The sequence below is a fragment of the Lissotriton helveticus genome, chromosome 1_1 (assembly GCF_964261635.1).
Source record: "Lissotriton helveticus chromosome 1_1, aLisHel1.1, whole genome shotgun sequence".
NCBI lineage: Eukaryota > Metazoa > Chordata > Amphibia > Caudata > Salamandridae > Lissotriton > Lissotriton helveticus.
Window position 1 is genome coordinate 537,178,732 of NC_136057.1, and position 21,658 is coordinate 537,200,389.

General features: G+C 44.9%; 1 protein-coding gene across 7 annotated transcripts in view; it reads right to left on the reverse strand.

Annotated features, from left to right (window-relative positions):
- EPS8 (EGFR pathway substrate 8, signaling adaptor) overlaps positions 1-21,658 on the reverse strand; it is a 1,030,589-nt gene that overhangs the window by 571,962 nt on the left and 436,969 nt on the right. For all 7 annotated transcript variants that reach the window (XM_078674027.1, XM_078674024.1, XM_078674021.1 and 4 more), the window contains one exon: positions 9,640-9,730. In XM_078674027.1, the coding sequence (XP_078530153.1) occupies positions 9,640-9,701 (62 nt within the window). In that variant the 5' untranslated portion in view covers positions 9,702-9,730. The remainder of the gene's footprint in view (positions 1-9,639; positions 9,731-21,658) is intronic.

Consider the following 21,658-nt stretch of genomic DNA (forward strand, 5'->3'; position numbering starts at 1 on the left):
TACATACATACATACATACATACATACATACAACCAACATGGATCAAGCAGTACAGAATTTCAATGACTGGATCACCAGCAGGGTCACCAAACAAACCAGCCAAAACACACAGACCCTCCAAACAAGCAGTATGGTATGCTCCAGAACTCATCACGTCTAAACACAGTTGAAAACAGCTAGAAAAAAAAAAAAGATGGTGAGCAGCAGGAACCATACCAATCAAGCACATTTCAAATCAGCCCTCAACGACTACCACCGCTAGATCAAAGCCGCAAAAAGGGAAGCCCTTACCCACTAGATTGAAACCAGTACCGACCATGCCAAGGGACTCTTCACCATCGTCCGAGAGTTCACCTGCCCGTCAGCCACAGAAAACTCTTTACCCTCCTCACAGGAACTCTGCAAGGCCCTAGCCGTCAAATTTCACAAGAAGACAGACACCATCTTCAAAAACTTTGATTCCCAGCCCTCCAACCTCATGTTCCTCCCATTGACCATCACCACCAACCACCTGCTCACTGAATGGGAACAGCTCAGCACACTGAACACAACCACTCTTATGAACTCCATCCACTCGGGATCACCCACCAACACCTACCCCCACCAACTTTTCAACCTCAGAAGGGACAAAAATCAGCCTGCAACTCTGCCACTGCCACCTTTCCTGACACCTGGTTCATGCAGAGGTCAGATCGTTTCTCAAGAAACCCTTGACAGACCACAGTGATCTCCTGAACTACCATCCCATCTCACTGCTCCCTTTCCCTGTCAAAGTCCTGGAGAACGCTATCAACCTTCAAATCACTGAAAACACCTGGAGAGAAAGAACCTTCTGGACCTTTCCCAATCAGGTTTCAGAGCCAACCACAGCACTGAGACAGCCATGATCACCGCAACAGACTACTTCCACACCCTTCTCGATGGAGGAGGAGCAGCCGCCTGGATCTTCCTTGACCACTGTGCAGCTTTTGACACCATGTCCCAATTCACACTCATTGACCGCCTCCACCCGATCGGTATCACAGATTATGAGCTCAGATGGATGGCATCCTTTCCCACAAGATACACCCAGAGAGTCTGCCTTTCTCCCTTCATTTCGTAAGCCAAGCACACCATTTGCAACATCCCACAAGACTCATCCCTCAGCCCAACACTCTTCAACGTCTACATGTCTCCACTTGCAGACATCCTCAGATCACACTACATCTCCTAAGCCAATGACACTCAGCTCGTCCTCTCGCTTTCAGCTGACCCCACCTCCACAAAGACAAACCTCATCAACTGCAAGAAGAACGTTTTAACTTTGATGAAGGACAACAGCCTGAAACTCAACATGGACAGACTAAAGTTCTGATCTTCGGTAGACACACCACCCTCTATAAAGACTCCTGGTGGGTGAAGGAACTCTGACCTGCCCCTAGTCTGAATTACTATGCCCACAAACTCAGCATTATCCTCAACATCAAACTCATCATGAGACATCAGAGCAATGCGATCTCCTCAGCCTGCTTTCACATGCTTCAAAAAAATGTCAGCAGGATCCCTATCAAAACTAGGAAGATTGTGACCCAGGTCCTCAACACCAACCAACTGGACAATGGCAAGCACTATATGCAGGACCACCACCAAACGCATGCAATCCAGAACACAACCACCAGACTGATCCTAAACTTGCCCAAGGGAACTCACATCACCCAGCACCTGATAGACCTCCACTGGCTCCTGGTCCAGAAGAAATGCCACTTCAAGCTCCTGACCCACGCCTACAAAGCACTCTACAGCCAAGGACCCTCCTACATGAACCACCACATGAACTTCCACTGGCCCCCAGGAGAGCCCACTCACCTCGCCCAGAACCCTTGCATACTCCTCCTCCCATCTTGCCACCAAAGCATGGAACACCCTCCACCTCCCCACCACACCCTTGCTGACATATTTCAGGAAGGCGTTCATGATCTGGCTCTTCGACTGAGATCCACAGCAAGCGCCTGGATACCCTCTCAGGTGTGCTTTATAAGTACTACTTGAGATTGATTGACTGACTGACTGACTTCAGGGTACCACACAGCAGCAGGTTGTCAGCCCAGGCCAACCACTATTCAGGAAGGATGCGCGGTCCCTTTCAATGGCAGTAATCCTACATGTGCACAACAGATTCCTCTGGCAAAGTGCACCACGAATTCCCAGGTTCTCCGGTCCCATGTCCTCACAAGTGTATCTCTCCCCTGCTGAGGAATGGCACCATTAGTTATACTGTGGTGTGCCTTTGAAGAGGGGCTGGTTCGGAGTGTTTCCCTTTGAACCACAGATGTCACCCCTAAATTTCAGACCTTTCTGCCATGGTTTGCAGATCTTAATCTTTAGTGATGCCATGATCTAGCTCCCAGAAGCAAAGTGCCAAAACCTCTTCCTCCATTCTATCCAGCCAGGCCCTCAAATGGCCGAGGTCTTTTGTTTCAGTTGGATATCCCATGTTTTATAACACTTGCTGGGGAATACCCTCATGTACTCCCACAGCCTTCAGAGAAAAAGCCAACATATATATTTCGAACACAGGAATGCCCACTTTCTAGGAAATTACAAGGAAAACGGTGATACCTGTAGAATTGGTATTAGAATAAAAAGTATATTTATAATAATAATGCAAATTAAGCACAATGGCGATAGTCTAGGAGAAGATGCACAGATTTTCAAAAAAGCACATTTGGAGCCCACTAGGTAAAATGCATTGCAATTTAAATTGAATTAAAAAAGTCCTAACAGGGGGGTTCAGAGAACCGTGTTCGATGTCCCAAAGTGAAATTGAAACCTATATCTTAAAGTGACGATTAGTGACATACACGAAGGTTTAAAAAAAATACAGAAAAGCAAAAAGCAACCAAATAATCCAATTGTAGTAGACATTCACAGCCTCATGTAACAATGACAGATGCTGTGTACAATAGTTCGCTTTGCAGTAGTACCAACGATGTTTTGACCTCTTGGGGAGTATGAGGTCTCACCAGGACCTATGATTTGTGGGACACCTGGAACGATATGGATGTATTGTCAGACAGTGGTGCATGCACCCAAGAGCATTGTAATTGAAGGAAGTGGTACTTACATAGGGCCCAGCCGGGCACCCTGTAAGTCTGGGGGAGTCTGACAATATACGTAGCGTGTATCTGCAGTGGAGGAGTGTGGCTCACTGATTAGAGCGGCAGACTCTGATGCAGATGTCTGGCCCGGGACCAGGGTTCAATTCCCGACGCGGCAGGTCCTGAGCCCAAAATGTCCACGGACTCGATAATTCTCGCCTCGGTGCCTATTCTAATCATGGGGTCACACGCTGCAACTCTGGGAAATAGTTGCTTAATCTCCACTACGGCGGCCCACCCCGCTGCGGGATGCCTGGCTTTCACCCTGGGGATACCCAGTAGGGGTTATCTCACAGGGAAAAAGCCAGGACGGGTTCCCAAGGCAAGCGCCTTGATGCCTTCGGGTGATACGTGCGCTGGATGCTTGACCCCCCTGTGCCTATCCGCCAGAGGGGTACTTCATCTGTTCCCCGGAGTTATGGCTCTGTGCACACTCTTCGGGTGTTGAATTTGAATGCTAGATCTGTGGTAAAACATCACCAAGCTATCTATGACCTCATTGAGGACGAGTCTCCCGACATATTTGCCATCACAGAAACCTGGCTTCAGGAAGCTGATGTGGCCATTATCAACTTAGCCTGCCCCCCTGAGTACTCTATGTACACTTTGAATCGGCCTACTAGAGGTGGTGGCATTGCCCTCATAGTTAGGTCCTGTTTTACCTGCAATTGGAATGGCCTTAATATCGCTGGTTGTGAAAGTGCCTCTTTTAAGATCCTAATCAGCCCCCAGTTTACGCTCTCTGGGATGGTTGTCTACCGACCTCCGGGTAGCGATGTAGCGTTAAGAGATGCCTTCCCAGATGCCGTTAGTGCATCAGTTATGGGCTGTGCCAACTTTTCCATCCTGGGTGACCTGAACCTTCATTTCGACAATCAGACCATCCCGGCGGTGAGTAGTATTTTAGCTGATCTTGAGGCCCTCCAGCTTTCCCAACAGGTATTTCAGCCTACCCATGTAGGGGGCCACATTTTGGACCCCTTTTTTACTAACTTGGCCGAGGCTAGTGTTCTGTCCATCTCCCCATTAGGGTGGACGGATCATTTCCTTGTGTCCATTCGGTACCCTTTGCCTGAGACCCCTCCCACTCCATTGGTCAGTCGGGTCCCTAGGCGGCATTGGAACAAACTCAGGCTAGACGATTTGCATCGCATCTTACAGGAAGAGCCGTTAGGCCCTCTGGACAACGTGGAAACGGGCTACGATCAGTTCTGTAGATGGATCTCCAGGGCGCTTGACTCTCTGATCCCTATCGTCTCGAGCAAATTAAGCTCTAGAAAGTCGAGTCCCTGGTATGATAGTGCACTACGTGCCTTGAAGGGTATGTGTAGACGGGCGGAAAGAGCGTGGCGGAAGTCTTATGAGGTCGATAAGAAAGCCGCATATGTTGCTTCCGTCAGACTCTACCATCGAGCTATCTGTAGAGCTCGCGCGGCGTTCTATGCCTTGGAATTCCGCTATAGCTCGAACCCGTCTAAGACTATATTCAAAGCCGTTAAAGATCTTTTGGCAAAAAGGACTTCCTCCCTGGTAGCCGGTTCCATCTCCCATTGTGAGGCTTTGGCTTCCTTTTTTCTGGAGAAGGTTCAGGTTATTTACCAGGCCTTCCCTAGTATAGGGCCAGCTTCGGGAGCACTATATGGCACCCAAGGTCACACCATTTTGCATTCTTTTCCCATGCTACTTTCGGAGGGGTTCCATAAATTTGCTTTGCAAATTAAGTCTGGCTCTCCGTCGGATCCAGTGAGACCAGCTCTTTTTAGAGACCAGTCTTTTTTGGGACGCTCCACAGTGTGTTCCCTAATTAACCTTTCGCTGGCCTCGGGTGTGGTTCCAACCAAGTGGAAGCAGGCGGTGGTTTCTCCAATTCTGAAGAAGCCTTCGTTGGATCCTTCGAAACCCGAAAGTTACCGCCCTATTTCATTACTACCTTGCCGGCGAAAGTTGCGGAGGCCCATGTCAATCTGGCCCTGTCAGACCACCTTGCTCGGGCCAATGTCCTAGACTCCACGCAGAATGGCTTCCGTGCTGGGCACAGCACGGAGACGGCCCTTCTTGCTATGGTGGAGCACCTGCGTGCGGTGTTGGATGCTGGTCAGACGGCGGCGCTTGTATTATTAGATCTTAGCGCCGCCTTTGACACTGTCTCCCACAGCATTCTGCTGCACCGGCTGGAGGAGATTGGCATCGGGGGACAGGCTCTGCAGTGGTTTCGCTCCATTCTCGACAATCGTTCCTTCTGCGTGGCCATCCCACCCTTTCAGTCCAAATTCAAGCCTCTGGCCATGGGGGTTCCGCAGGGATCCTCGCTGAGTCCCACGTTATTCAACCTTTATGTGAGACCGCAAGGCAGTGGGGCCTGATTATGGTCTCGTATGCCGACGACACTCAGCTGGCGGTTACTCTCAGTGGGGATGCGGAGCTTGATGCCCCTAGGTTTCAGAACGGACTGAAGGCAGAACTGTCTCCAGCTTAACGCAACAAAGACAGAGATTATGATTGTCGGTAAGAGAGCGGAGCTTTGGGGGGACAGGTGGTGGCCCCCGGAGTTGGGACCATCTCCGACTCCGGTCTCGGAATTAAGAAATCTGGGAGTCTGGCTGGATTCGAGCCTTAACTTCGTTGGCCACACTAAGAAAATCGCGGCCTGCTGTTTTGGCGTTCTCCGGGGCTTAAGACCTGTCCTCAAATTCTTTGATGCCCCGACCAGGCAGCTGGTGATTCAGGCAACGGTAATCTCCCGGCTTGATTACGCCAGCTCCCTCCTGGTGGGGGCCAATCAGGCAGAAATCACTCGCCTGCAGCGTGTCCAAAATGCTGCAGCCAGAGCGATAGTTGGTCTGCCCAGATTTTGTCCCGTTTCCAACACTCTCCGCGCTCTGCATTGGTTACCGGTGAGGAGGAGAATTCATTTTAAGGTTTTATGTTGGGCCTTTAAAATCTTGAAAGGCACTGCCCCTCAGATCCTGTCCAATCTTTTATCCTTCTATGTCCCGACACGCTCTCTCCGTTCCGTGGGCCAGGCCCTTGCCGTGGTCCCGCGGTTTAGGCTTTGTCGTGCCGGAGGCCGATCCTTTCGGGTGAGAGCCGCGGCTATCTGGAATTCTCTCCCGGCTGAGGTTCGTCTGTTGGAGGATCTCATGCAGTTTCGAAAGGCCATTAAAACTTTCTTGTTTTAGCTTTGCCCCATAGTCGTTCCTGTTTTCTGTTTTTGCCTTAGTAGTGTTATGTTTTACCTTGTCTGGCGCCAGGACGCTCCTTTGCTGGAGCAGCTGTGCGCACAATAAATAATCATAACATAACATTTAAGTCGCAATACATTTACATACATTTACATTTACATATCCAATTTACACTACTAGCCAGTGCAATATCTGCCCTGGGTATGTGGTGTACCTTTTAACAGGGCACTCACAGGTACGACACCTAAACCAATCAAGGCACTCACAGGAATGACACCTAAACCAATCTAGTAAGCACCCTTTCCTGGCATGTTTAGGAAGGGCGTGTGCACTTTCCGGCTGCAATACAGTGGGAAAGTGCCCAGAGTCCTAATGTCATGAAAAAAGAGTCTGCAAAACCCAAGAGGACAAAAAGCAATTTGTTTAATGGAAATCCCCCTAATAAGGGCTATGTACAACAGTAAACATTTATTAATATATTATTGTATAATCTTCCAGCTTGGTTGGGTTTATTTAAAGTGAAAATGTTCTCATTATGTAGTGAAAATTATTCTACAATGCAGGGAAACAAAATTTGCTTTGACAAAGTAAAACCAAAAAAACGTAGAAGCCTTCACTAAGTCAAAAAAATCAGGAAATTCACAACAGTCTGCTGGTAAATTAAAAACCTTAGACTTCAATATATACGACTGTGACAAAGATGGGGAAAGTCACGTCTTGTTGAATAATTTTAGGTGGAACAAAAGTGCAATACATTTACTTGCCAGTAAGTTATTTTGACTGGGTCTCTTCTGATGGTTCCCTATTGGATTTTGATTGGCCTATTTCATGTTGCACATATGTTTGTGTAAACATGAATACATTATAGTAGTCTGTTAAGAAACATCTTAAAATTGCTTTGTAGGATAATCAAAAAATAGCTCAGATATCATATTTCCAAAAATCTGAAAAAGTATTCCCTCAGTTACTTCTTTCCTTTCCGAAACAGGATATCACAAGTACTTTTTAGATTAGACTTGACACTGTAGCTATTTGCCAGACCTTTTGTACCTACTCTTCTAAAAATATATACATCCAATCAGCTTCAGAGGAGTAAATCTCTCCCCTAGTGCTATTGGCTATTTATCACTGTACATCCTAGGAAGGGCTTCCATTACAGTGCATGAGGTTCACTGTTTTCAGCATGGCTGGAACAATTTGGTGAATGCGGAAGCCAACTTGAAAATAAGGCCTTCCCTTCTAAAACACATTCTGCATTATAAGCAAATGCTTAGTACATGTAGAATCAAAAACTTGATATGCTCTAAATTATATATTAATAAAGAAATTTTTTGATGAGTAAAAAGGATATATAAAATGATTTCCTTTACAGAACCACCTAATATATATTATTCAGCATGGACATACTGTTTTTCATTGTGAGCAATCCATTCACAAAGGGTGGGCATTAGGCATCTTCCTCGATGTTGCTGGTTGTATGGTGCCACTGTAATACTTTATCACTGGTTGTATCTGCCTATGTAGTTGTTCTTCAGTGTTGCTCATTTTATTTGCCTATGTGGTCCTTCAGTGCTGCTATTTCTTTGTGGAATTTTGATCCTTCTAAAATGTTGCGGCCTTGTGTACCATTGTGGTCTTTACCAAATGTGGTACTCTTATAAAACATTAAGTCCAGATGTGATAATATACGTACCTCCTTGTTCATTAAATATGTTCAAAATTGTATTTTAACTATTTTCCAGTCCCATTCTCAAAAAAATGCAGCTGTCTTTTTATGATAAAGAAAAGTAAAGACGTCACAGTAGGCATCAGAGTAGTAAGCATGTCTCACATCATGATATTGGCTGATTGGTGCCTCATTCCACCTCCTCTGAAGTGCTTCCATTGGACTGCATGAAGTGCATTTTTTTAGCATGTTACAAGGACTGTTCGGTGAAGGCAGAAAGTTGCTTGAATAGAAGGCATTCCCATTCTGCATTAGAACTTGAAGGACGAGCTCCACGTTAGGTAAGTAAATGCTCTACATTATGTCCCATGTCTTATTTTTAAGAACATATTTTTTGGTTCAGCCCTACCAAGATCTTGTTTAAAAATAATACCGTTCAATATTAGCAACTACTTAATTTTCCTGGTGAGATGTCCTCATTTTACTGAAGCTCGAGTTTGATTGCATTGGTCAGATAGACTGGTTTCTGCTCATTGTGTGTGCCCCTCAAAAATGTTATGTGCCACAGTGCCAAGTCACTGATTTTATCCTGCATTGTGGATCACCAATACCACTTGTTGCTTGTGCTAATGCAGTACTTCTTCCACGGTGCTGTTTCTATGTCAATTGTTGCCATTCTAGGTCTCTGGTTAATGCGCCTTTGTGGTAATTCTTTAGCGTATCAGGGGCACATACCACTCTAATCATTCTATGTTGCTGACTATACTAACACATGAGGCTTGCATTCGTTCACGAATGTTTGCTCATGTGTAAACACTTTAAAGCCAGACATTGCAATGCTTGCTCAACTAGTTAAATGGTACAAAAGGGGGTGGTGATGGACGGAGCATCTGAACCAATCAAACACTCACACCCAGTCAACAGATCTGGGTTTAATCCATCACTGTTCTTTAGCCCACTCTGCCACCCCAGTTCAGACATGGCCATATGCAAATCAGTCTGACCCTGTGCCTCATGGGAACAGTCCATCCCGAACTGCCAAGCCATGCCTTCCCTGGACCGGAATCAAGCTTCCCAGGACCGGTTTCGGGCATTACAGCCGTCTTTAGCCAGGCTTGCTTGAATCCAGTGGCAAAGTGAGCAAGGGACTCACGTCTGAGCATACCCTGCCAACTTATGGCGAACAAAGCGGTACAAAACCACCCCCTTTTGTACAACTAGTTAAATGGACATTTTCCTTTTCTGTCATTTGTAAAGGAAAAATAAACATAGTACAGAGGTGGTGTGAGGTAGATACGTAAATTTTCCGTCCAAAGACAAAGTAGATTTTCATGAGGCCATTTCTCACAGCAAACGCAGGGTTGTGTCATAATGATTGCATGTCATCTTTAGAGGTTCAAAGTGCAAATGGAATTCCATATGATTTTTACCCAAAAAAGAAGCCATTAATTTCAATAGCCTGGTATAGCACAAGCTTAATTAGTGATTTTTAGTTACTGATGTGCGTCAAAATCACTGAAACCATAAAACCTACAGAAACATCATGGTGCTATGATCCAGTACGATATACATATATTGCAGCAAGAAAGATTATTCAGGAGCCAGGATGTTCCAAAATCTTGTGATACATGTTATCTAAAACGATCAGCTTACTTTAATTGAGTAGAGTAATTCCCATAGACTCCAGGTTGGTAGAGTGAAATATGCCCATTCATTATCTGCTTTCCTTCCTCGGCAACGTTTCCTAAAAAAAAAAGAGAAGACTTAAAATAAGTAAATAATTTATCTCTGAAAACAGATGTACATTTTTTTATTATGGGCATACTTATCCAAAAACGTCCAATACTTGGAGTGGTGCAGAAAAAGTGTACTAAAACACACACACGGTTTAAATGTAATGTAGTTAAAATGCAAACTTTTTTGGAAGCCTTTAAAATGCCTGCTGTGGATTTCGTCCTCTTTAGGTTCAAATCAAACATTCTCGAATATTTGATTATTTTAGTCCCTCGTGTCATGAGTGATGCAATATGTGAGGTCATAAGCTCAGTGGCACAGGAATGGGGGTGCGGTGTGTGCAGGCTGCCCCAGGTGTCATCACTGAGGGGGGTGACAAAATGGCAAAAATATGTGTTTTAAACACATATTTTTACATTTTGTCAAGCCGGGGGTGACCAGGAATTTTCCGCACCGGGTACCACCTGGCCTTACTACGCCACTGCATAAGCAGTGCATTGTGGGTGGCGTAAGTTCTAATTAGCTCAGGTAACTAAGCATTTGCAATGCAGTAGGTCTCGCATTTGTTAAAGTTACAGCTGTTGGTGCTGAAACTAACAATGTTTTTTACTTTTGTTTTTTTTATTTGCAGTGGAGTTATTATAATTGCATAGCACTATTGCCAACGGTGTAAAAAAGCAAAAGTATAAAAACATTGTCAACAGCGCTACCGTGAACAAATGCGAGACATATTGCATTGGAAATCCAATCGGTTTCGCCTTTCTTAGAGTTCACGTGTTGTTGAACGCCAGGAATTAGCATTGGGGGTTTCCTAGCTCTGCAGAATTGGCAGTTTGAATTAGGCATGTTTAGTGAAAGAGTGATGTGAAACCGCCCAGAAAGAGGTTGTCTTGCTTTTGAAAATGTGTTTATCTGCCCACTTTCCTATCTCGTGCTCTCAATGCAGAGTTCACTAGTGCCACACTCAAAAACTTAAAAGTGCCCAAGATAAAGTTTACAGTCTCCCCCCCTCCACAGGCAGATCCCCACGCCTGCCTTAGAAAGAATGTCATTGACGAGAGTGGTCTGTGGAAGGGTCCACACTGACTTACCTACCGCTTGCCCTGTGGTGTAACCTCATCATCTCTTGTTAGGCTGGTGCGTAAAGTTCAACTACTCTAGCGCGCCTCTTCCTGAAACTTAACACGCCCAGTGGTGTTGTTTAGGTGCTTCCAAGCCACTGTAAGGAAGAGCTGTCTTCCAGCTCGAGAGGGGCGAAGTGGTGTGGAGGTTGGGGTGGGAGCTGTTAGGCAGAGGAGGGGTTAATTATCTTTGTTTTACAGTTTGCATCTGTTGCCTCTGTTACAGCCCTCCGCGTTTGAACCGATGCTCAGAGCCCTTTAAAGCGACACCATCTTCTGTCAAGAAAGGGTTAGGGTCTGAAGCCCAAGTGGCAATCAATTTCCCCTACCCCTCCCACCCAGCCCACGCTCCACACACCTAGGTACACAGAGACACGCTGTCGTGGGCATGGCACTTAGGAAGCAACACTTAACATGGCACTGTGAGCAAAATTGTGCCTGGCAAAATATTAGCATATTAGTAGCCCGAATTCAGAAGGGGCAGTTTTTTGGGTGTGCCTTCTGTGCCTTGCAGGGCTGGGGGTGAGTGAGTGAATTCCTCTGTAAACATCACAAGTGGCAAAGGGAAAGTCAAGGAGCCTTGTAATTGTATTTTCATGTTATTGTTAAATGTGAACACAGAGTTTGGGGGGGTTATGTGAGTGTGTGCGTGTGTGTATGAGACTGTGATGTGTTTTTGTGTTGTTTGGGTGTATGTGACTGAGTGTGTGTTTGTATGTGAGTGAGTATGTGCACGTGTTGCTGTGTGCACGCACCACTGTCCCTTTCTCCCCACGGCACACATCCTGTGCAGTCATGTGCTCGGGGGAGCCCGGGCTGGTAAGCGCTAGTCTTGGTTTGCAAACAAAGTTTGAGAGTGCAGCAGATAGCTCTGCTCCCTCGGAGGAAGCGCCGGCCGGCCGAGCCGTGCCTTTGGCGCATGCAGAGCAGGCTGCACATTCCCTCACAGGGTCATGGGATCTGAATCACGGTGGAGATGTGGCTCCTGTCTCAGCACCTCCGCTAGCACCAGCGACCACGCGCTAGCACCAGCGACCCCCACACGGGCGTGGTGACCGAGCACAGAGAGCAGGGAGCCGGCTTTTGTGACTGTGGCTATAAAATGAAGCTCTTGTCGGTGCCACTTGGCGCCCTGTATGTGAATGGGAACTGCCATGCCCATGTTGTTGCTGTGTTTGGTTGGTAGATAGAGTCTGCGTGCTGAGGCAGCTGCTCAATTAGGGAGCCGACTCCATGCGAACTGCCATCTGATCCCCTCTTATCAAGGAAGCAGCAGATCATGGCAGATGGCCTCGGGTGTAAGAGGCGAAAACAAGCCAATCCAAGGAGGAACAGTGGTGCGCGCGCACCACAGAGGAGCGGGGGCGAGGGATCCTGTTGTCTGTGCTGCTGCTGAGCATAACATATCCCGGCGTTTGCTTGTGTTGACGATTCATTTTCCCGAAACGCTGTGTACAGATATCTTTATATAAGCAACCATTTCGTGAACTTTGGTCTCCATATATTGGACCTACTACTCGCATAACTGATGCTTTTACAGAAGACACCCAGTCCAGCAAACACACTTGTGGTACCCAAGTCTTCTTATTGTACTTTTGGCCCAATAATTCTTGGCCGCACTGCTAAGGGGCAACTTTTGTGCAAAAATGTTAGTCCTGATGATGGTCTTATAGACAACAGCACCCAAGACCGAAACGTCGACCAAATCATCATTTCCAAAGTTAAACATCGCTTCAAAAGTATACCTTTGTTCATGAATGGACTCGGTTACATTGTTCTAAATAAAGGAGTTGATGTACTGATCTTTTGATTCATGCATATATCTGTTCATAACTTATTTTGCTCACATTCATCTGTGTCTGATTCCCAAACGATACAAACCTTCTGATTAACTCAATATAAATACCTTTTTAGATATAAATATTTTTCCGTGTGCTTCTTTTACTCATGTGCTTTTGTCATTGAATGTTTTCCTCATTGAAAGAAATTGTACCGTTATCCTATGGTTACATTTGAGTTAGATTCCTGAGAACTAACTTTATTGACTGATGCCAGTAAATCAATTCAACTAAGTTAAAAAACTAAATCCCTTGTAGCTTTTCCTTACTTTGAGCTGCCCATAACAGGCACCACTGGGACATGGGCGGTTTCATTTCTAAAGAAGCAGGGACATGCACACGCCTTTCACCAGCGACGTGCTGCCTTTTTTTTTTTTAAACCGCATGCAAAACCCAATAGCAGCGGACGAAAACAAAAGCACACGCACGAGCATGTGGTCAGCTTTCTGAAGTCCCTACATGAGGTCTCTTGCTGTGGGAGCAATGCTGAGCACTGCAAAGCTAGGCGCGAGACCTAATAAAAACTGCAGAATTTCTATGGTTTTGTGTGTGTAAATTCTGAACCCAACTATAACGTCAATGTAAACGTTTTTTAAAGTGTATATAAATATATATATATATATATTTCCTAAGTTGCTAATTCCAGCAAATACGCACTCAGAGACAGAAGTCTGAAGAAAAAAGGGTGTTTATTCCCAAATTACGCTACGCGTTTCAACACAATGCTGTGTCTTGTGAGCAAGGCACAGCATTGTGTTGAAACGCGTAGCGTAATTTGGGAATAAACACCCTTTTTCTTCAGACTTCTGTCTCTGAGTGCGTATTTGCTGGACTTAGCAACTTGGGAAATACTAACGGCTTTGGGTTCACCGGAGTAATACGCCGCCTGAGTATGGGAGGAATGGTCTCGGAAGGACCCTAACTATCTTGGACATTATATATATATATATATATTGATGGTCCAGTGGAAGGCTTGTAGTAGCCGAAACGCGTAGGCCGTCCTAATCGTTGCACGCTCTTTTGCACATGGTGTGTAAATAAATATACTTTTGTTTAAAAATCTACCTGTTGCTGTGCCGTGACTTTAATCGCCTGGAGCGAGGTGAGAAGAATCCAAAAATATATATATAGTTTTTTGCCAGTTGCACAAAGAAAATATTTAGTATTTTTACTATGTTTACAGTGCATCCGTCTGACATCCAATGAAAATGTCGTAGTCACTAGCACTTGCAAATTCTGCCACCGCCCTCTAAGGCGCCATGTGACCAAGGCCTCTTGTAGGCCGAAACGTTATGCTGTCTGTTGCGGAATAAAATTACTCACAGAAAAATTTGGGTCCCCTGTTTCTTGGCGGAGGCGCGTGCGCGCGTGTGTATATATATATATATATATATATATATATATATATATATATATATATATATATATATATATATATATATATATATATATCTATCATGAACACGCAGGTGAACCATAATCGAGTGGAGCCTCAGACATCAGCATTCTTAAATCATTTATTGACGATTTGCACGCAGGCAGAGAGCAGTTTAAAACACCAAAGTCAATGCAGCGCCAAACGCGTTTCTGGAAACAAATCCCTTCGTCAGTGGCGTGTGCTCGTGTAGGGAGGCAAAGTTCATCACACACCTCCTTTTGCTTAAAACAACCTCCCACAATGGGCGTGGCCCTCTCACGGCATTCTGGTTGTTGTGGTGTTGATATATGATTTCCCCAGTGGGCATGTCTCCCTTCACGAAAATAAACACATTATAAATCCCAGGTGGGCTGATGTCATCTTCTGCCCTCCGCCTGTTCCGCTTTCCAATCGTCAATTTAAGTCCCAAGGTGGTGCCATCCTGCAGTAGCACCAAAACTTGTATGTCTCCCATTACAGCCATCACCATGTGGCGCGCTGAAGGACCCGCTCCAGCAGTGGGCTCCGCTCACGGCTTGGAACGAGCCGTAAATATCATGAACACGCAGGTGAACCATAATCGAGTGGAGCCTCAGACATCAGCATTCTTAAATCATTTATTGACGATTTGCACGCAGGCAGAGAGCAGTTTAAAACACCAAAGTCAATGCAGCGCCAAACGCGTTTCTGGAAACAAATCCCTTCGTCAGTGGCGTGTGCACGTGTAGGGAGGCAAAGTTCATCACACACCTCCTTTTGCTTAAAACAACCTCCCACAATGGGCGTGGCCCTCTCACGGCATTCTGGTTGTTGTGGTGTTGATATATGATTTCCCCAGTGGGCATGTCTCCCTTCACGAAAATAAACACAATATAAATCCCAGGTGGGCTGATGTCATCTTCTGCCCTCCGCCTGTTCCGCTTTCCAATCGTCAATTTAAGTCCCAAGGTGGTGCCATCCTGCAGTAGCACCAAAACTTGTATGTCTCCCATTACAGCCATCACCATGTGGCGCGCTGAAGGACCCGCTCCAGCAGTGGGCTCCGCTCACGGCTTGGAACGAGCCGTAAATATCATGAACACGCAGGTGAACCATAATCGAGTGGAGCCTCAGACATCAGCATTCTTAAATCATTTATTGACGATTTGCACGCAGGCAGAGAGCAGTTTAAAACACCAAAGTCAATGCAGCGCCAAACGCGTTTCTGGAAACAAATCCCTTCGTCAGTGGCGTGTGCTCGTGTAGGGAGGCAAAGTTCATCACACACCTCCTTTTGCTTAAAACAACCTCCCACAATGGGCGTGGCCCTCTCACGGCATTCTGGTTGTTGTGGTGTTGATATATGATTTCCCCAGTGGGCATGTCTCCCTTCACGAAAATATATATATTCCTCCGAGGAAGATCATAAAAACGCACTCGCTCGTGCAACACGTTTCACCTTTACAAAAGGCTTGATCACGGGATATTGAGCCCTTGTGCGAGTCCTCCTTTTATTTTACCATTGCACAGTTACTTCCTGTGCTTTCAGACTGATGCATTTTGGTATATGTAGTCTAGGTTACTAAATTTTTTGTGTTTTAACAAAGAATATTAATTGTTTTAATCACAATTATGCTCAGTGTTAGTGCTAACAGTTTCTGAAGTTAAAATGTTGCGCTTTCTTGTACTGCAGAATTGCGGCATTTTCTACTCTCTGGTGAGAGATTTTGCTGTCCCTGTTCAAAATACAGTGTGCTAATTAAAAGTTTAAATCGGTCATGGAGCAAAGAGAAGCAAAGCGAATAGCAGAAATGGGTGATCTGTTTTCAGCCACTGCCACACCTCGAGCTGAGAGGGGTCAAACTACCACTCCCCCTAACACCAATAAAGACAGTTTCAGATGCTGGGAAAGACTGTCGAAAAGAGAAATTAACAAATGGTGGGAACTACTCACTTTACAGAAATATGTCGAAGTTAAAAGGATCCCACGAGGCCTCCGGTTTACTTTAATGCCTAGTCACCAGGATACCAGTGTTGAACTCAACCAAGAATGGGGGGGAGCACCTGTTAAAATCCTCAATAGGATTAATGATCATTCTTATTAAGCATATTGAGAAAACACTCAAAGAAATAAAAAATGAATTAAAGAATATGGAAGAAGAAATAAATAATAGAATAAGAGAATAGGATAGAATAGAATAGGACCTAGATAAGAGAAGTGAATGTGCACGTCAGGGAGGGACGGGGTTCCTGAGTGGTAACCGCTGGCAGAGGGTAAGTGCACAGGAATCGGCAACCGTCGTAACCTTAATATGGTATTGGCATAACCAGCATCGCTTAGCCGTGGGACACCTTTCCCGTGTAGTGTGAGGGTATCGCTTGGACTTATTTACTTATAGAGATTGTGGACCTCCCTTTCCTATGGTCCACCCCAAGCTACCTTACACAGCAGTGGGGTTACCACTCTGGAACCCCGCCCCCCTCTGACGTGCACATTCACTTCTCTTATCTAGGTCCTGAAGAAACGCTACTGATCACTAGGACATACATAGCGTGAAACATGTCGACCTTGTGTTTAGTTACACTGGCACATTAGGCCTCATTGTAACTCACTAACCCTTTGTTTTTTTTTTAACCTATCAGGGGTACCACATGATTAAAAAACCCACCAGTGGAAACCCCTAGGTAATTTTACTCACCTCTGCACGCACCTCACCACCACTTCTCACTGGATCTACCCCACACACCCACACTCACCTAACGGCTTTTCTCTTAAAAGATCTCCGTCAAAGAGACCCTTCGGGGGCCCGTCAGGCATTGCAACGCCGGCCCGACGAGGAGCAAAAAAGCCCGATGATGAAGCATGACATCCATCGGGGTGTGTGAGGGCAACTAAGAGGCAAGACCTGGCCTTCCCCTTCGGGATTGGATCCTTGATACTGGGGATGAACCTCTGTCTTTCTCTCTTTTTTACCCACCTTTCTCTACATCTCCTCTATTCTAGACTTGACCTCCTCTTCCAGACTGGGTGACACACCGCACCCTTCACTAGGAACAGTCTCCCTTATGATTTAGCCCAAAGACTTACACCAGGCCCAATTAAGAGAAAGCCTCCCCTCCTCAAGCTCCTTTAGTCAACGAAGCAGGACCATCAAGCATGCGGATATTATCTTGGAACATAGCTCGAAACTGGATTTTGCAGATTGGGGGTCATTCATAGACCAGCATGAGTTATATATGTTCCAGGAAACATGGGCCAGGGTAGATGCACATAGAGAGGGCTGTGCGTCGTATAGTATCACAGCAGTCCAGGGGGCTAGGGGGAGACATTCTGGGGGCCTGTGCCCCTGGTTTGGCGTGCACCTTGGTTGCGAGGTCAAACAGATAGAGACTTCCTCACCTGATATTTTATGTGTCTTTCTGTCCTTCTCTACCTCAACTAGGATTGCTTTAATTAATTTCTATTCATGGCCGGTTTACCACAGGCAAGTTTCCCCCACTCGTGACCACTCAACCTCTTTTCTCCCAACTATACTGGAGAATTATTGGGTCATTATTGGTGGGAATTTTAACTGTCAATGTGAGCCCCTGAACAGCTTGTCCACAAGCATTACCAGTGAGGAGGATTCGGTTTGGGCAATTCCAGATCCTAATATTCCACCAACACGGGCATGGACTCACCTGGTCCTTCAAATGAACGCACTTGTACTGAGCCACTCACTGAGGGCCAGTAATGGTTGATCGGTATCTGATAGCCACGGGAACTTTACCTATAACAGACTCGGGCAGGCATCGATCTTAGATTAAATTCTGGTAGACACTCGATAATTGGCACAGTGTGCTCTACTTTAAGGTCACTTCTCGTTACGAAAGTGACCACAATGCTCTGGTTTTAGAAGTATTCTCGCCGCTAGCTGAAGGTCATCATAGCACATCTTCAAAATCTGATTCTGACTTAGTATTGGCCAACGGAGGGAGGAGAGTACACTGGGGGTAACTTGCACAATCACAGGACAAAGTGGCCTCCCTATACCAACTAATTGTTCCATTTCTCTATGCTGCGTCCCAACTTTCTGTGACGAGTGGCAGTTCAACCTCTCAAACCAGAATTGCAAATAACATGATTTGCTCTCTGTCCTGGAACCTTTTTTCTTTAACAGCAAAAGGTCTAGGTTGAATTCTAAACCAAGGCATTCATGGTTTAATAAACACTGAGAGGTAGCCAAGCAAGCTGTCTTAGTCTCGATTAGAACCAATGATAGTCCACAAATTAAGGAAGCCAGGGAATATTATAAAATTACTGTAGCTAATGCCAAAATTAACCGGGAAAGTGAAAAATGGAATGCCATTAAAACCGCGCTAGACAATCATGACATGAGGGCCTTTTGGAATTTAATGAATACAGGCAAATCCGAAGGTAAACTGGCTATTGCACCACATCTAGGGGAAGAAGTTTGGTGAGCCCATTTAAAATCGTTATAGACTAGGACAACTGAGGAAGTCGTCGGGTAGAAACAATCCATACCTATTCGGAGTTGCCAAATCAAGATGTGCCACTCTGCTCATTGAAGGAGATCACAGAGGCACTGGGCAAGTTATTACCAGCTAAGGCACCAGGCCTGGAAAAGATTCCTGACAACCTTTTTCGCTCCAAGCCCTCAGTCTGGGCACCCTACTTGTGGTCCCTTTTTAATGGAGTTTTGCAGGGCATGCCGCTGCCCTCTACTTGGGCAGGGGCAGAAATTATCCCAATTTATAAAAAGGGTTCACCGCTTAATTCAGCCAACTATCGCCCCATAAGTCTTTTAAACGTTATCAAAAAAATCTTTGCACGCGTACTTCTGAGGCGTTTACAATCATGGATAGAAGAGAATATCGTATTAACACCTCTACAAGCAGGGTTAAGGGTCAAGAGCTCTACTATTGATCACATCTTTAGATTACAACTCATCCACTACAAAACCGTGGTCTTAGAAGGTGGCAGCCTCTACCTCACATTTGTGGATCTTAAATCCGCTTTCGGTCTAGTTCAGAGGGATCAACTTTGGGGTATACTTCTGGACCTGGGAGTTCCAGAGAATCTCTGCTACCAGTTGAAATGCCTTCACCAAGATAATTATGCACAAATAAGATATGGCAAAAATTGTGAACTTTCTGCCCCCTTCCCCATAGAGAAAGGGGTGCGCCAAGGATGTGTCCTGGCCCAGACACTCTTTTCCCTTTTTATAAACGGCCTAATAGAATCCTCGCTGGCTGGAAAAGATATTGATGCACCTAGGTTAGCGAACCGTAAAATTCCAGCACTTATGTTTGCCGATGATACGCTTTTACTTTCCAAATCTCCTATGGGCATACAAAGGGTTCTTGATATATTTAGCACTTTTTGTAGAAGCCGGGGATTGGAGATCAATTTACAAAAAACCAAGTATATGGTTTTCAACGTGAATACTACGAACTGCCCAAATCCCCGACTAGATGGAAGGGCCCTAGAAAAAGTGTCTATTTTTGAATATTTAGGGATTACACTAACTGAAAAATGGAATGAAAAAATGGAATCTCTCAGGAAATTGTTGGGTCTCCCCACTAGCTCTCCATTAACACCCCTCAGTATGGATCTAGGGATTAGCTCTATAGCAGATGTAGCCTCTTCCAGACCTCTCCTATATTGGTGACGCCTTTGGAGTACCCCCGAACTAGCCGAATACAAAGAGCTGAAGGATGTTATGAGGCTACAAGTTGCGGAGAAACTCCCTTGGCTAGCCTATATTAGGAACACTTGCCAGGCTCTGGGGAGGGTAAACATGTGGACGCCTGCTAGAAAAATTTGTCCTAAGATCCCCAGAAAGGCACTCCTCCTGACCCAATAGAGAATTTAAATTGGCCCAATTATGGCGGGGACAAAGCTTGGTTGCCTAACTTCTAGGTTCTTGGAAGTAAAACAGCAATATAGGCTAGAACCGGCGCTAGATTATATTCAACCGCTTCTAGCAAAGAAGCTCTTTCTTCAATTTAGACATGGGGTGCTCCCGCTTAGATCATTTACCAATAAGTGGCAGGGCACCCATACTCTAGATTGCCCAGGGTGTGACCAAGAAGAGGAAACTGAAATGCACGTACCTTTCTTCTGCCCTGCCTATGGGAAGTCAACGTCTCGGTGGTTGCTACAACTGTGCAGGAATATGGGGACTAGACATTGTTCTGAGGTGTTTAGGCTTTTTAAGTGTGATATCGATGTGCATATTGGGTTCTCCATCTCGTGGTTTTTATATTCTATGTGGTGCATTCGTAGAGCTATTCTAAAGAAAGTCCCTATAGGAAATTCTTAGATGTTTAACAACTATCAGTCACTCTACATTATGCACATTTGACTTAGAAAAATGAGTGTATGTAATCATTGTATTGCATGGTTATCCCTACCGCAATTTACATATTGCCAACGTGTTTACAATTCCTATCATTTTAAATATCTTAAATTGGTATACTTATTTTAGTCTTTCTTAGATAAGAACAATTTTTTTTTGCACCAAATAGGTGTTCTAATTCTTAATGAAATAGTCATTTGTTACAGCAAATATTATTCCTCACCTTGTAGCCAACGTAGAAATTATGTATTCTATGCATATTGTACAATTTCCTGCCACAGAATACTGAGCATGCTTGGGGGAGCTAACTCAAGAATGCAGTTATGAATGTATATAGTGTTAAAAAAAATACATATATAGACTTTTACATGAAGTGCTTATATGTCGCTATCATATATCGTTTCGTTTTATGTACTTTTATAACCTGTATAGCCGAAATTAAAAAAAATGACTGACTGTATTACCAAGGTGTAATGGTATTATTTATACGACAGCATCAAAGCTGTTCCAGCCTCCTTTTAGTCTGGACTAGCGCAAGGAATGGATGAAGAGGTACACATATAATTGCTGAAAGGTAATCCCATTATCCCAGTCCAGGTTCTCTTGCAGAAGGTGAAGCCCCAAAGGACTGGGAGCAGGTGTGGGCTGCAGACATTTGATGAGGGTCCCTAACTCTAGGACAAGCCAGACTTATGTCTTTACAGCTGAGGGCTCTAGACCCTGGCGGCACGTCAAAACTACACGGTCATTAAAAAAAAGCAGGCTGGAATTAAATGTTATTCGAGGCAGCCACGTTTGTGTTAAGCGCCTGTTTGCAGGACGAACAAGAAGGGTCTGTACATTTTGCAGTAGAATGCATATGCATTTCTCGCATCAAAAATACACTTTTCTAACAATGTAATCAGTTTCCTGATTTTTACAATACCCTTAGTCCCAATGTTATTGTTAAAACTTAAACGACAATATTACTGCAAAGATGTGTTTGGAATGAGTGTGAGATATGGTAGTGAATTGTAAAACAAATGCTTAAAAATGTAAACAGGTTTTAAACTGCAGATGAGAAGGTGAAATAAAAGTTTGCAAAGATGTCATATTCCAATTATCGCACTGGCCCTGCTGGGGTGTTTGTGTCTCTTAGCACAAGTTTTTCCACAGTTAAAACGTATGCAGAATGTTGTCTTATCATGTGAAATGTAAAAAAATTCCATACATTACAGGAAA